Raw genomic sequence first — 14,101 nt, 5'->3', positions numbered from 1 at the left:
GAGAGTGTGTTGGAAAAAGAAGAGAGTGGGAGTGAGAGAGTTCGGGTATGTGTTTGAATGTAGAATGCTGATAGTGAAATAAAACTGAAGTAGATTGTTTTACAAGGTTAACAGCCTCTCATTCTCTCGAGCAGGAGATTAACATTTCTTTATTTGCTGATTGTTGATAATATTTGACTGCATTCCATCCACGGCAGGAACATGAAAATATCCCAAAAACAACATGAATCATAGCATGACCTCAAACCCTTATGAGCAAAGGTGAAAATTGGAGAGAAGATTATCAAGGCGAGAGTGTTACTTTGATTTCCTGTTAGTGTTAGATGTGCTTAACAAAACTTCAGCTTTGAAAATGAGAATTCTTACCTTTGGCAGAATCCCTGAGGTGTGGATTGTTTATCAGATTCCGATTTGATTTCACTCGAACGGGCTTTGCAAAGATGATAGATTCCTGGCTGTTGTTCTTTCTTCCCTTCCTCTTCACCATCGGAGGCGAGACAAGGATTTGACCTGTTCCTGTATCTCCTGTCGACTGGACTCTCCTCTTATCTGACTGGAAATAGATTGGAATCTTCATTAAAATTCCATTTGCAAAACTGCTACCACTTTATTTTTGTGAACTCATTCCCAGGTTGTGGTTGCTGCTGCCTGCGCTCCCACACGTCCATCACCCAGTCGTTCTGGAGAAGATGGGAAGGAGTTTCCTTCCTGAACCATTGTAGGTACACTCACAGAGCTGTTGGGAAGGGACCTCCCCTTATCTTCCTATTACTTACTGCCTAATGTACACATCTCACTTCCCCTTTAATGAAGCCGGATTTCGGACTTTAGTAAGGTGTTTGATAAGGTTGCCCATGGTAAATTAATGGAGTAAGTGAAGTTACATGGTGTGCAGGGTGTTCTAGCTCGGTGGATAAAGAACTGGTTGAGCAACAGGTGACAGAGAGTAGTAGTTGAAGGGAGTTTCTCGAAATGGAGAAAGGTGACCAGTGGTGTTCCACAGGGGTCAGTGTTGGGGCCACTGTTGATGGGCAGAGAGATCTGGGAGTGCAGGTCCATTGTACCCTGAAGGTGGTTGCACAGGTGGATAGAGTGGTCAAGAAGGCATATAGTATTCTTGCCTTCATTGGACGGGGTATTGAGTATAAGAACTGGCAAGTCATGTTAAAATTGGACAGGACGTTGGTTTGGCTGCGTTTAGAATACTGTGTACAGTTCTGGTCGCCACGTTACTAAAAGGATGTGGATGCTTTGTGAGAGGGTGCAGAGAAGGTTTACGAGGATGTTGCCTGGTATGGAAGGTGCTAGCTATGAAGAAAGGTTGAGTAGGTTAGGTTTGTTTTCATTAGAAAAAAGGAGATTGAGGGGAGACCTGATTGAGGTTTAAAAAATCAGGAAGGGTATAGACAGGGTGGATAGAGACAAGTTTTTTCCCAGGGTGAAGGATTCAATAACGAGAGGTTATGCTTTCAAGGTGAGAGGTGGCAAGTTTAAGGGGGATACACGCAGTAAGTACTTCACACAGAGGGTGGTGGGTGTTTGGAACACTTTGCCAGCAGAGGTGGTAGAGGCAGGCACGGTAGATTCATTTAAGATGCGTCTGGACATAGGTGGGGAGCAGAGGATACAAATGCTTAGGAATTGGGCAGCAGGTTTAGACATTACATTTGGATCGGCTCAGGCTTGGAGGGACGAAGGGCCTATTCCTGGGCTGTAAATTTTCTTTTATCTTTGTTCTATTTCTCCACAGAATGCAGAGCCCCCTTTAGGCCCCACTCAAGGAAGTTGCAGAATTCTGATTTATCCTTTCAAATTTCCAAACATATGAAAGTAAAATACCACAGATCCTGAAATATGAAATAAAAAAACAGGCAAAGCTCGAGAAACTCAGCAGGTCTGGCAGCATCTGTCCAGAAGAAAACAGTTACTTCTGGCAATTCCAGCTCAGTGATCTTGGATTCATTTGGACACCTAACCCATTGCCCTGGTTTAACACAGAGAAGTGCAAAAAGAAAATCAAAGGAGGAAAACCAGAGAATTCCAGCGCAGTTAGCCTTACGTCTGTGGTGGGACAAATAGTTGGAGTCTATAATCAAGGATAAAGTAACTTAACATCTTGAAAAGTTTCAGTTAAACAGGGAGAGCCAGATGAATATAGGACAGGTAGGTCATGCCTGACAAACCTCACGGAATGTTTTGAAGAGGTGACTAAGGTAATGGTCAGGGGGATGTCTATGGATGTTGTCATATGGACTTTCAGGAGGTATTTGATAAAGTCCCACATAAGAGACTGTTAAGTAAGGTAGAATCCCATGGAACTGAGGGCAAATTACTGACATGGCTGGGAAAAATGGTTGAGTAGCAAGTGACAGAAAATAAGGATAATGAGTAGGTACTCAAATTGGCAACATGTGACCAGTAATGTCACACATGGACCTGTATTAGGGGCCTCAGTTGTTCACATTATTTATTAAAGATATGGGTGATGACATAAAAAGTCATATATCCAAATTTGCTGTTGACACAATATTGGGTAACATTGTAGATGATAGCATATAATTACAAAGGAATATTGAAAGACTGGGTTAATGGGCAAAACTGTGGCAAATGTAGTTCAATGTCAGCAAATGTGAGGTCATCCATCTTGGGCTGAGAAAAGACAGATCAGGGGATGGTATGAAGCTAAATACAGTGGGTATCCAAGGAAATTTGGGGGTTCAAGTACAGAGATCTTTAAAATGTCACACTCGCCTCTTGGTCGTTTGTTCTGTGTCAGACTACTCTCCTACGAACCTGACCTTGAGAATTTTTTAAAACAGTATCCAAGGAAATTTGGGGGTTCAAGTACAGAGATCTTTAAAATGTCACAAACAAATACAGAAAATAATCAAGGAAGCTAATGAAGTGCTGACCTTTATTCGCAGAGGACTGGAATACAAGGATACAGATGTTAAGCTGCAGTTACACAAAACCCTGATTAGATCTCACTGGGAGCACTGTGAGCAGATCTGGGCACCAACCCTCAGGAAGGATAGGTTAGCTTTGGAGGGAGTACAATGTAGCTTTACAAGAATGTTACCTGGACTTCTGGGGTTAGGTTATTAGGAGAGATCACACAAATGAGGCCTATTTTCTCAGGAATTTAGAAGGTTAAGAGATAATCTAATCAAAGTTTTCAGGCTATTAACAGATAAAGACAGGGTAGATAAAGATAAACTGCTTCCACCAGTTGGGATTCTAGAACTAGGGACACAGTCTGAGAGTTAGGGCCACAGTGGCACAGTGGTTAGCACTGCTGCCTCCCAGCGCCAGAGACCCAGGTTCAATTCCTGCCTCAGGCAACTCTCTGTGTAGAGTTTGCATATTCTCCCCGTGTCTGCGTGGGTTTCCTCCGGGTGCTCCGGTTTCCTCCCACAGTCCAAAGATGTGCAGGTCAAGTGAATTGGCCATGCTAAATTGCCTGTAGTGTTAGGGGAATGGTTCTGGGTGGGTTGCTCTTCGGAGGGTTGGTGTGGACTTGTTGGGCCAAAGGGCCTGTTTCCACACTGTAAGTAATCTAATCTAAACCATTCAGGAGAGATGTAAGGGAGCACTTCCACATGCAAAGGGTGGGAGAGGTTTGGAACTCTCTTCCACAAAAAGACAGTGGATGCTGGATCAGTATTTTAATTTTAAATCTGAAAAGGATATATTTTTGCTAAGCAAAGGTGTTAAGGGATATGGGCCAAAAGGCAGGTAAATGGAGTGGCCATGATCTCATTGAATGGCAGAAGAGTCACAAAGGGCTGAATAGCTTCCTCCTGCTTCTGTGTTGTGTTCCACCCATTTATCCATCAGAAAAACTGGTTTGGATAGATGTAGAATTAAAAGATGCATGGCAAAAGTAATGAAATCACAGACCAATTTCATTAAAACCCCTCTCGCGTCTGCACTGGTTTTCTGATTAATTCCAATGCTTTTTGCTCAGTGATTCCCTCTGGTGGCATGAAGAGTAGCTGCCTCTCCTTGGTTGTGATTACACCACATGATAAACACTGCTCAATAAAATAGATTTGGTAATAAACAGTTTATCAGTGCAAGGAAGATCACCATCCTTCATTGTAAAGGCTGAGGAGGTGGGACAGCTCATTCTGTGAGTCTGAGCCTGTCTGATCATTACCTGAACAGCTGAAGGCAACAGCGCAGAATCACTGATTCCATCTCGGGATAGAACATACTGTTTCACACAACAGAAACAAACAATTGACAATAATTAGTGGCATAATAATTTGTTTTTCATTTTCATATCATATAATTTTAAATTAAAAGGCGCTGTGTCAATCTTATAAAAGTTAAATTACATTTAAACACTTGTGTACTGAAAGCTCTTTCAGAAACTGTTGAAACATGATTTCACAATCTTATAGTTTCAAAAGAAAATAATTTTTCAAGGTTTACAGATGAACAACAACTACTTGGGTGAGATGCTGAAGACACCTGCCCGTCTTAGTAACAATTAATGAAACAGTAATGGTAGAAACATAAAATGGGAAATGTATATGAGCTGAGAAGGAGCCATAATATAGAAAGGACCAGAGGTATCTCTTTCCTTTAGGGAGGGAGAGAATTGGTTACATGCAGAGTGAGGGTAACCAGTCCACAACTGTGAGATAAGGTGATGAGGAAGGCCTCCACAAAGGCAGTACAGTAATCGAATCAACACTCTGAGTTATGGTGTTTGTAATCAAACAGTTCAGTGTTATTACTCACTTCCAGAGCAGGTTAGACTTGAACCTTGGTCCCCTAGCTCAGATGTAGGGAGAAAGTGAGGTCTGCAGATGCTGGAGATCAGAGCTGAAAATATGTTGCTGGAACAGCGCAGCAGGTCAGGCAGCATCCAGCGAACAGGAGAATCGACATTTCGGGCATAAGCCCTTCTTCAGGAATCCTGAAGAAGGGCTTATGCCTGAAACGTCGATTCTCCTGTTCCCTGGATGCTGCCTGATCTGCTGCGCTGTTCCAGCAACACATTTTCAGCTCAGATGTAGGGACACTACCACCTGCACCAGAAAAGTGCTAATTCTTTTACCTATTTTCTGTGTCACACTCTAGTCATCTAACCAAAGCAAACCGACTAACTACATACAAGCAAGAATCAGATTAGATGAGATTATAATGAGCTGTAAATTATAGCTGTGTGCTTGTGGAGGTGTCATGTATGATTTATGTCTACACTTACTGCTGGAATGATAATATGTTCTGTAATTACTTCTGTTGTGTGTTGAAGATGAGGTTTCGACATTGGCCAAGCATTTTTATTTCTGTCAATGGTTAAACATCCAGTACCATCGGTATCTCAACAGAAATATTCTGCCCAGTTCCGATTAAGTGAAGAAGGATTGTGTAACTGTAACTGGGAAAATTTCTGATCAATGGGTTTAAATACTGGATTGAATTTGAAACCATTTGCCACACTGTAAAATGTGTTGGTTTATCAATTTTGCTTAAATTGAACTTAGGGACTTGCCCTCTCACATTTGCTACGATTTGTAAGAGCCATTGAATCAGAAACACAGAATGTATTAACATGGTGACTATCAGATCATGGCCTATGTCTCAGGAGGAAGCTGGAGCTATTAGCAGATACAGCTATTAAATATTAACATAAGTTAATGTAAAGATGATGCTCCTATCAAAAATAGAATTCTGTGCCTCTGTGTTTTGAACAGTTTGAACAAACATAATATAAAATTCCATTTGTCAACACAAGTTATAGAAACCTTTGCTGTCAGTCAGCACCTGACTTAGGAATGGCTGCCAGCCCCTTGGCTTTGTTAAAAGAGCATACAGACTGTTTTTCACCTAAATATATGAGTCAATTTACTAAAAATAACACAGGAGCTTTGAGCACTAAGCGACTATATTTCTTCCAATTTAGGTTTAGATTTAGATTTATTTAATATTGTCACTTGTATCGAGGTACAGTGAAAAGTGGATAGTATCACTACATTGTGGTGCCATCTTGGATTACAGCATAAGTTACTGAATAAATTTTATAAATGGGAAACTACTGAATAAATTGGTATTAAATTGCTGACACAGCTTCAAAAGTTCATCTTTCTCTCTCCGTAGCCTCCACCCTCTCTGTTCCTCCAGTTACTGCTGTCCGACATCGTTCCCAGGGTCCTGGCGATGCGTTTCTTTCCCATCACCACCAGCCCCATCGCTCCCGTGTCCACAACCTCTGAGCTGGAGATGATCACACTGCGTGATCCCACAGTCACCTCTGACTCTGGGCATCGAGCGAGAGGGTCCAGGCTCGTATTCTGATGCTGTCTCCCGAGATGAAGCAGGGATGGAGATACACAGGTATATGATGTTATAGGATTATTTAAGTCTTTACCCTAACACTAACTGTCGGCCCATAATGAGTAGGCATTGACTCCTTGGAATGAAGATGCCTTTGTTACTGATTGTGTGGTGTTTCAGAAATCGAAACAGAAAATAGTAGCAGAAATAGGCTATTCAGTCCCTTCAGTCTATTCTACCATTCAATATGACATAGAACATAGAACATAGAACATAGATCAATACAATGCAGAACAGGTCCTTCGGCCTACAATGTTGCGCCAACCTGTGAACTAATTTAAGCCCATCACCCTACACTATCCCATCATCATCCATGTGCTTATCCAAGGATTGTTTAAATGCCCCTAATGTGGCTGAGTTGACTACATTGGCAGGTAGGGCATTCCACACCCTTACCACTCTCTGAGTAAAGAATCTGCTTCTGACATCTGTCTTAAATCTATCAACCCTCAATTTGCAGCTATGCCCTCTCGTACAAGCAGATGTCATCATCCTAGGAAAAAGACTCTCACTGTCCGCGCTATCTAATCCTCTGATCATCTTGTACGTCTCTATTAAATTGCCTCTTAGCCTTCTTCTCTCCAATGAGAACAGACCCAAGTCCCTCAGCCTTTCCTCATAAGACCTTCCTTCCAGACCAGGCAACATCCTGGTAAATCTCCTCTGCACTTTTTCCAATGCTTCCACATCCTTCCTGAAATATGGTGACCAGAACTGTACGCAATATTCCAAGTGAGGCCGCACTAGTGTTTTGTATAGTGCAGCATGACATCACTGTTCCTGAACTCAATCCCTCTACTAATGAAACCTAACACACCGTATGCTTTCTTAACAGCACTATCAACCTGGGTGGCAACTTTCAGGGATCTATGTACATGGACTCCAAGATCCCTCTGCACATCCACACGACCAAGAATCTTTCCATTGACCCAGTATTCTGCCTTCCTGTTATTCTTCCCAAAGTGAACCACCTCACATTTAGCTGCATTGAACTCCATTTGCCACTTCTCAGCCCAATTCTGCAGTTTATCCAAGTCCCGCTGCAACCTGCAACATTCTTCCACACTGTCCATCACTCCACCGACTTTAGTATCATCTGCCAACTTACTAACCCATCCACCTATGCCTGCGTCTAAGTCATTTATAACAATGATAAACAGCAGTGGTCCCAAAACAGACCCTTGTGGCACACCACTAGTAATCGGACTACAGGCTGAATATTTTCCATCAACCACCACTCGCTGCCTTCTTTCAGAAAGCCAGTTTCTAATCCAAACTGCTAAATCACCTTCAATCCCATGCTCTGCATTTTCTCCAACAGCCTACCATGTGGAACCTTATCAAAGGTTTTACTGAAGTCCATGTATACCACGTCAACTGCCCTACCCTCATCTACATGCTTGGTCACCTTCTCAAAAAACCCAATGAGGTTTGTGAGACATGACCTGCCCTTGACGAATCCATGTTGACTATTTTCAATCAAATTGTTGCTTGCTAGATGATTATAAATCCTATATCTTATAATCCTTTCTAAACCTTTCCTACAACAGATGTAAGGCTCACTGGTCTATAAGTACCTGGGTCATCTCTACTGCGCTTCTTGAAAAAGGGCACAACATTTGCAATCCTCCAGTCCTCTGGTACTAAATCTGTGGACAATGACAACTCAAAGATCAAAGCCAAAGACTCTGCCATCTCCTCCCAAGCTTCCCAGAGAATTCTTGGAAAAATCTCATCCAAGTCAGGGGATTTATCTTGTTTCACACATTCTAGAATTGATAACACCTCCCCCTTACTAACCTCAATCCTTTCAAGTCTAACAGCCCGTATCTCAGTCTTCTCCTCTGCAATATTTTCCTTTTCCTGAGTGAAAACAGATGAGAAATATTTGTTTAGCACCTCTCTGATCTCCACAGGGTCCACACACAACTTCCCACTTCTGTGTTTGACAGGCCCTATTCCTATCCTTGTCATCCTTTTATTCCTCACATACCTATAGAAAGCTTTAGGGTTCTCCTTTATTCTACCTGCTAATGACTGCTCATGTCCCCTCTTTGTTCTTCTTAACTCTCTCTTTAAGTTCTTCCTAGCTGATCTGTAACTCTCCATTGCCTCATCTGAGCTATCTTGCCTCAACATCACACAAGCCTTGCTCTTCTGCTTGACAAGTGATACAATTTCTTTAGTAAACCACGGTTCACTTACTTTATCACTTCCTCCCCGCCTGACAGGGACATGCAATGTCTGTTCCTTAAACCAGGTCCACATTTTGATTGTCCCTATCTCCTGCATTTTACTGCCCCATTCTATGCCTTGCCTAATCGCATTATAATTGCCGTTCCCCCAACGATAACTCTTGCCCTGTGGCATGTACCTATCCCTTTCCATCGTTAAACTAAATTTAACTGAATTATGGTCACTCTCTCCAAAGTGCTCACCTACCACTAAATCAAACTCCTGGCCTGGTTCATTACCGAGTACCAGATCCAATGTGGCCTCCCGTCTTGTCGGCCCTTTGACATACTGTGTCAGGAAACCCTCCTGTACACATTGGACAAAAACTGATCCATTCAACATACTAGACTTATAGCATTTCTAGTCAATGATGGGGAAGATAAAGTCCCCCATAATGACCACCTCTCTTCCACCTCCCTGGAACTTTGCGGAGTCCTATAAAAAACTCCCAGCAGTGTGACCTCTCCTCTCCTGTTTCTAACCTCAGCCCATACCACCTCAGTAGACGAGTACCCGTCAAACGTTCTTTCAGCCACCATTATACTGTCCTTGACTAACAAAGCCACAGCTCCCCCTCTTTTACCACCTTCTCTGATCTTAATGAAAGATCTAAACCTGCAACATTCATTCCTCACCCTGCTCTATCCACGTCTCAAATCCATGACCATGGCTGATGATCCAATACTGAACCTGGCTTTCTCCCCATACACTTTTGTCCCTTTAACCCTAAGAACTATGCCTGACTCCTTCTTGAAAACGTGGAATGTTTTGGCCTCAACCACTTTATATGGCAGGGAATTTCATAAACTTGCCACTTTCTGGGTGAAAACATTTTTCTTCATCTCAGTCCTAAATGGCCTACCCTCGTATCCTTAGACTGTGATCCCAGATATGGATTTCCTGGTGATCAGGAACACCCTTCTACATTTATCCTATCTGATCCTCTTAGAATTTTAAAGGTTTCTATAAGGTTACCCAACCCTCCCTTTCTAAACTCTAGAAACTCTCCTAACTGATCCAATCTCTCTGCATAGTCAGTCCTGCCATCCCAGGAATCAGTCTAGTAAATCACCATTGCACTCTCTCCGTTGCCAGAACATCCTTCCTCAGATAAGGAGGCCAAAGTTGCACACAGTACTCCAGGTACAGTCTCTCCAAGGCCCTGTATAATTGCAGCAAGACATCCCTGCACCTATACTCAAATCCTCTTGCGGTGAAGGCCAACAGACCATTTGGCATCTTCACTGCCTGCTCTACCTGTACATTTACTTTCACTCACTGGTGCAGAAGGACACCCAGATCTCACTGCACCTCCCCCTTTCCCATGATATTACCATTCAGACAATAAGGTTGCTTGCCTGTTTTTGCCATCAAAGCAGGTAATGTCACATTTAACCAGATTATCTTTCATCTGCCATGCATTTGCCAACTCACTGAACTTGTCCAAAACACACTGAAGCCTCTCAGCATCCTTCTCACAGCTCACCCTCCCACCCAGCCCGCTTTTAATCACAATCAGCCTTGTTTTTTAGTTATACTCAGCTGGTGATGATTTACCTCTTTGATGAGATTCTTGTGTTTGACCATTTGCTGATGCCTGGAAATGGAATATTCAGATCACAATTATTTTCTGTTTCTCCCCATATGAAAGCTTCATTAAAAAAAATCATTAAGAGTCAGTGTGTCTTCTTTCTGAACTCTCTGCTCGTGTTCACATTTGCAAATGTGGTTAAACAGCTTTCATTTTTACTGCAGTGAAGATAGGTGGCAGACAACAATCCCACTTGGTGAAAGTGAGGGCTGCAGATGCTGGAGATCAGAGTCGAGAGTGTGTTGCTGGAAAAGCACAGCAGGTCAGGCAGCATCCAAGGAGCAGGAGAATCTGGTGAAGGACGTTTGCCCGAAACATCGATTCTCCTGCTCCTCAGATGCTGCCTGACCTGCTGTGCTTTTCCAGCTCCACAGTCCTGACAATAATCCCACTTGGGCTGAACTTGAATTGCCTTATAATACCCCGAAAACACACCTTAAAGCAGGTCATCAGAAGATAGGGGCAAATGGCAGGACTTTGGGAGGACACTCTGGAAAGCTGGGAAACAATTTGGGACTGAGAGCTTGGCAAAGACAGTTATAGAGTTATAGAGACATCAGGCTGTGGCACAGAAACACATCCTGCACTTCAGCTCGTCCATACCGAACAGATATCCAAAATTAATCTAGTCCCATTTGCTAGTGTTTGGCCCATATCCCTCTAAACCCTTGCTATTCATATACCTATCCAGCTATCTTTTAAATGTTGTCATTGTACCAGCCTCCACCACTTTTTCTGGCAGCTCATTCCATACACGTACCATCCTCTGTGTGAAAAAGTTGCCCCAAAACAATCTTGGGATCTGTTTATCCTATCCATGCCCCTCATGATTTTATAAACCTCTATAAGGTCACTCCTCAAACTCTGATGCTCCAGAGAAAACAGCCCCAGCCTGTTCAGCCTCTCCCTATAGCTCAAACCCTCCAACCCTGGCAACATCCTCGTAAATCTTTTCTGAACCCTTTCAAGTTTCACAACATCCTTCCTACAGTAGGGAGACCAGAACTGCACACACATTCCCAAAGTGGCCCAACAAATGTCCTGTACAGCTGCAACATGACCTCCCAACTCCTGCACCAAGTGCAGTTCTGGGAGGTGAGGCAAAAGGAGCTCAGATTCCCATCACTAAAGGCAGCTTGGAGTTTGTGCCCCATCCTGAGCAACCTGTCTTAACTCAGTATCTGTACTAATAGCAATGAGAAGCTGGACTGTGATTTAATGGTTCCCCTTCAGAATAAGAGCAGGCAGTGTGACAGTCCAGCCTGACATAAGCCAGCCTGACCCAGACTGACAATGGGAGGAAACTTCTCTGCACTAAGTTAAATGATTTTTACTCATCAATCTCTCAGAGAAACCAAAGTTATAATCAAGGAATGGACTTTTGGAACTTGCATAACACTATTTTATTCAATGTCTCAATGGTATTGTGAAACTGGAATAATTTCCGATTTATAAACTGCCAGTATTTTTCTTCTCTCAACTGCCTGCACTGCTGGAGCAGAGAGACTGTATGATGGTGGCGTGATCAGATGTAGATTACAGTGATGTATCACTTTGTCTGCACCAGCCTGGGATTACACACGGTGCTGTGTCCCATTGACAGAGATTATCAGAACACCAGTGTCTGCAGAGGTGGTAACAAAATGCCAAAGCCATGCCCCCACTCTCCATGACGGCACAATACATCAGTATCTGTTTACCGAGGGCTGGGGAAAGGAGAGAGGTGTCTCTGGGTTGCTCCTGATGTCTTTTAGAGGCTAATTCAGGGCATTACAGATAGAGGAGGATTGCCTTTCCTGCAGCATTTCCTTAGCTTAGAGATTTCAAGGAAAGAAAATACTAACAACACATTTAGCTACCAAGTCAGCCCCTGTGTGTTACTATGTTCCTGGCTAATGCATAACCTATTAACCTATTAACAGTAATAACTTGTGATAAACCCATTTCGAAAAGGTCCATTTTAGCCATTCAGACTTGCTTCTTGTGTTGGTATTCAACAAGAGTTTTGGTGTCCCCTGTGTTTGTTACACTGTATGTGGTAGAGTTTGTAAAATGTCAAGATGCTCTCCCCCTTTCATAAGATGGAATAGATTCAAACATGTTGTCAGTGCAACATTACATTAACACAGCTCCAGCAGCTGATGATATAAACATGAAGGTCTGGTCAATTGCTTCATATAATTCATGGTGTCACTGCATTGACTTGTTTAGATCAATCTGGCACTCTTAATTCACTGTTTAGTATCTTTTAATCTGAACAATATGGTCTGATACCAGTTCAACAAAGACCTGGGAATGCAGAGCTTTGTGTGATTTAGGAGTTTACAGTGTAGGCATTATGAAGAGAAACATACATTCACTCATTTATTGCTGTAAGTATAATTTCAGCTCCAATTATTCACTTCAATGTAATTCTCATCCAAGTGAGAGAGTGTAACTGAGCTCATAAGACAACAGAATGATACAAAACCAAGTGCTTGAACTGAAATTACCTGTAAGCATTTTGTGATGACATTTTGCAAACGAGGAGTTCAAGGTAAGGAAGATGTTTGAACTTCTCAGATCCCACAGCTACATAGTACTGTCCACTCTCCAGCTCTCCCCCACTGTCTATGATCTGTCCACTCACTGTACAAAGTCTACAGAAAATAAAGCAGTTTTCATTGAGGCTGACATACACCTGAATGAGTTATCAGTAATTTTTTAAATCAAAAATGTAATAATAGGCAATAATGCAAAAGAATATCAAAAATATGATTATTCATTCCAGTGGTCTGGTTGGCTGGAGAGCTGTAGAATGACCCAAAGACCTACCAATGTCACTCCAACTGGATTTTTTTTAGATTAGATTAGATCACAGCAATCACATCATCATCAAATTGCTGTTGAGATAATTATTTAATTCCAAAATTTGTTGTCCTGCCTCATCTCTATTGAAGCTTCATGTTAATAAAATACAGTTAAAACAGTGAAAGCCCCTCTCAGAATAGTTGGCTTAACCATTAACTGGATTTATAACATCAAACATTACAACATCTTGCACCTGTAAATCACTTTGACCGAAGAAAGACTGCCAGGCCATTTACTGAGGCACAAGGAAAAGAAAATGGAAACCAAAAGTAACAAATATCAGGAGGAGTGGCACAAAGGTCTGTTCCAAGAAAGGATTGAAATGAGTAGAGGGAGATGGTGGGGGGTAGGATGGTTTTGGGTGCTGTAGGGAGCTGAGGGATCATGCCAAGGAACATGAAAATGGGATTCCACAGAGGAATGGAGAGGTGAGGGGGTTAATTTGTGGAATTGGAAGAGTTCACTGAGCTCCAAGAGGGATAGACCAGGGAGGGATTTAAACCTGAGGATGTACCTTTTAAATTTGAGACACTGGGGGTGGAGCGGAATTAGTTAAACCAGGAGCGAAGTTTTGCTCGTGTGGAAAGGACAATGTGTAAGTGACTGTTTGAGCGGGATCGGGTCTGGGTACAGAGTTAAAGTTTTTGACAGTGATGGTACGAAACTGACACTGAGCGCAGTAGTAAACTAGGCTGATAGTCATTCAGCTGCAGGTTACTCAGGCAGACAATGGAGAAACAGGTGGCTTTATGATGGAGGAGGGTGTAAGGTCAGAAACGTCCATCATGATCTAAGATGATGTCATATTTGGTTCAGATTAGGTTGTGTCTCAGGAGTAGAAAGTGAGGTCTGCAGATGCTGGAGATCAGAGCTGAAAATGTGTTGCTGGAAAAGCGCAGCAGGTCAGGCAGCATCCAGGGAACAGGAGAATCGACGTTTCGGGCATAAGCCCTTCTTCAGGAATGAGGAAAGTTTGTCCAGCAGGCTAAGATAAAAGGTAGGGAGGAGGGACTTGGGGGAGGGGTGTCGGAAATGTGATAGGTGGAAAGAGGTCAAGGTGAGGGTGATAGGTCAGAC

General features: G+C 42.6%; 1 protein-coding gene across 1 annotated transcript in view; it reads right to left on the bottom strand.

Annotated features, from left to right (window-relative positions):
• The window catches only part of LOC122563459 (doublecortin domain-containing protein 2-like), a 51,347-nt gene that overhangs the window by 17,231 nt on the left and 20,015 nt on the right, over positions 1–14,101 (bottom strand). The window contains exons 4-7 of the mRNA XM_043717205.1: positions 12,667–12,813; positions 10,141–10,180; positions 4,160–4,216; positions 367–553 (exon numbers count right to left, since the gene is read on the bottom strand). Of these exons, the coding sequence (XP_043573140.1) occupies positions 367–553; positions 4,160–4,216; positions 10,141–10,180; positions 12,667–12,813 (431 nt within the window). The remainder of the gene's footprint in view (positions 1–366; positions 554–4,159; positions 4,217–10,140; positions 10,181–12,666; positions 12,814–14,101) is intronic.

This window comes from Chiloscyllium plagiosum, chromosome 27 (genome assembly GCF_004010195.1).
Source record: "Chiloscyllium plagiosum isolate BGI_BamShark_2017 chromosome 27, ASM401019v2, whole genome shotgun sequence".
Classification (NCBI taxonomy): domain Eukaryota; kingdom Metazoa; phylum Chordata; class Chondrichthyes; order Orectolobiformes; family Hemiscylliidae; genus Chiloscyllium; species Chiloscyllium plagiosum.
Note: the sequence above shows the minus strand (reverse complement) of the source record. Positions and strands in the feature narration are given on the sequence as shown.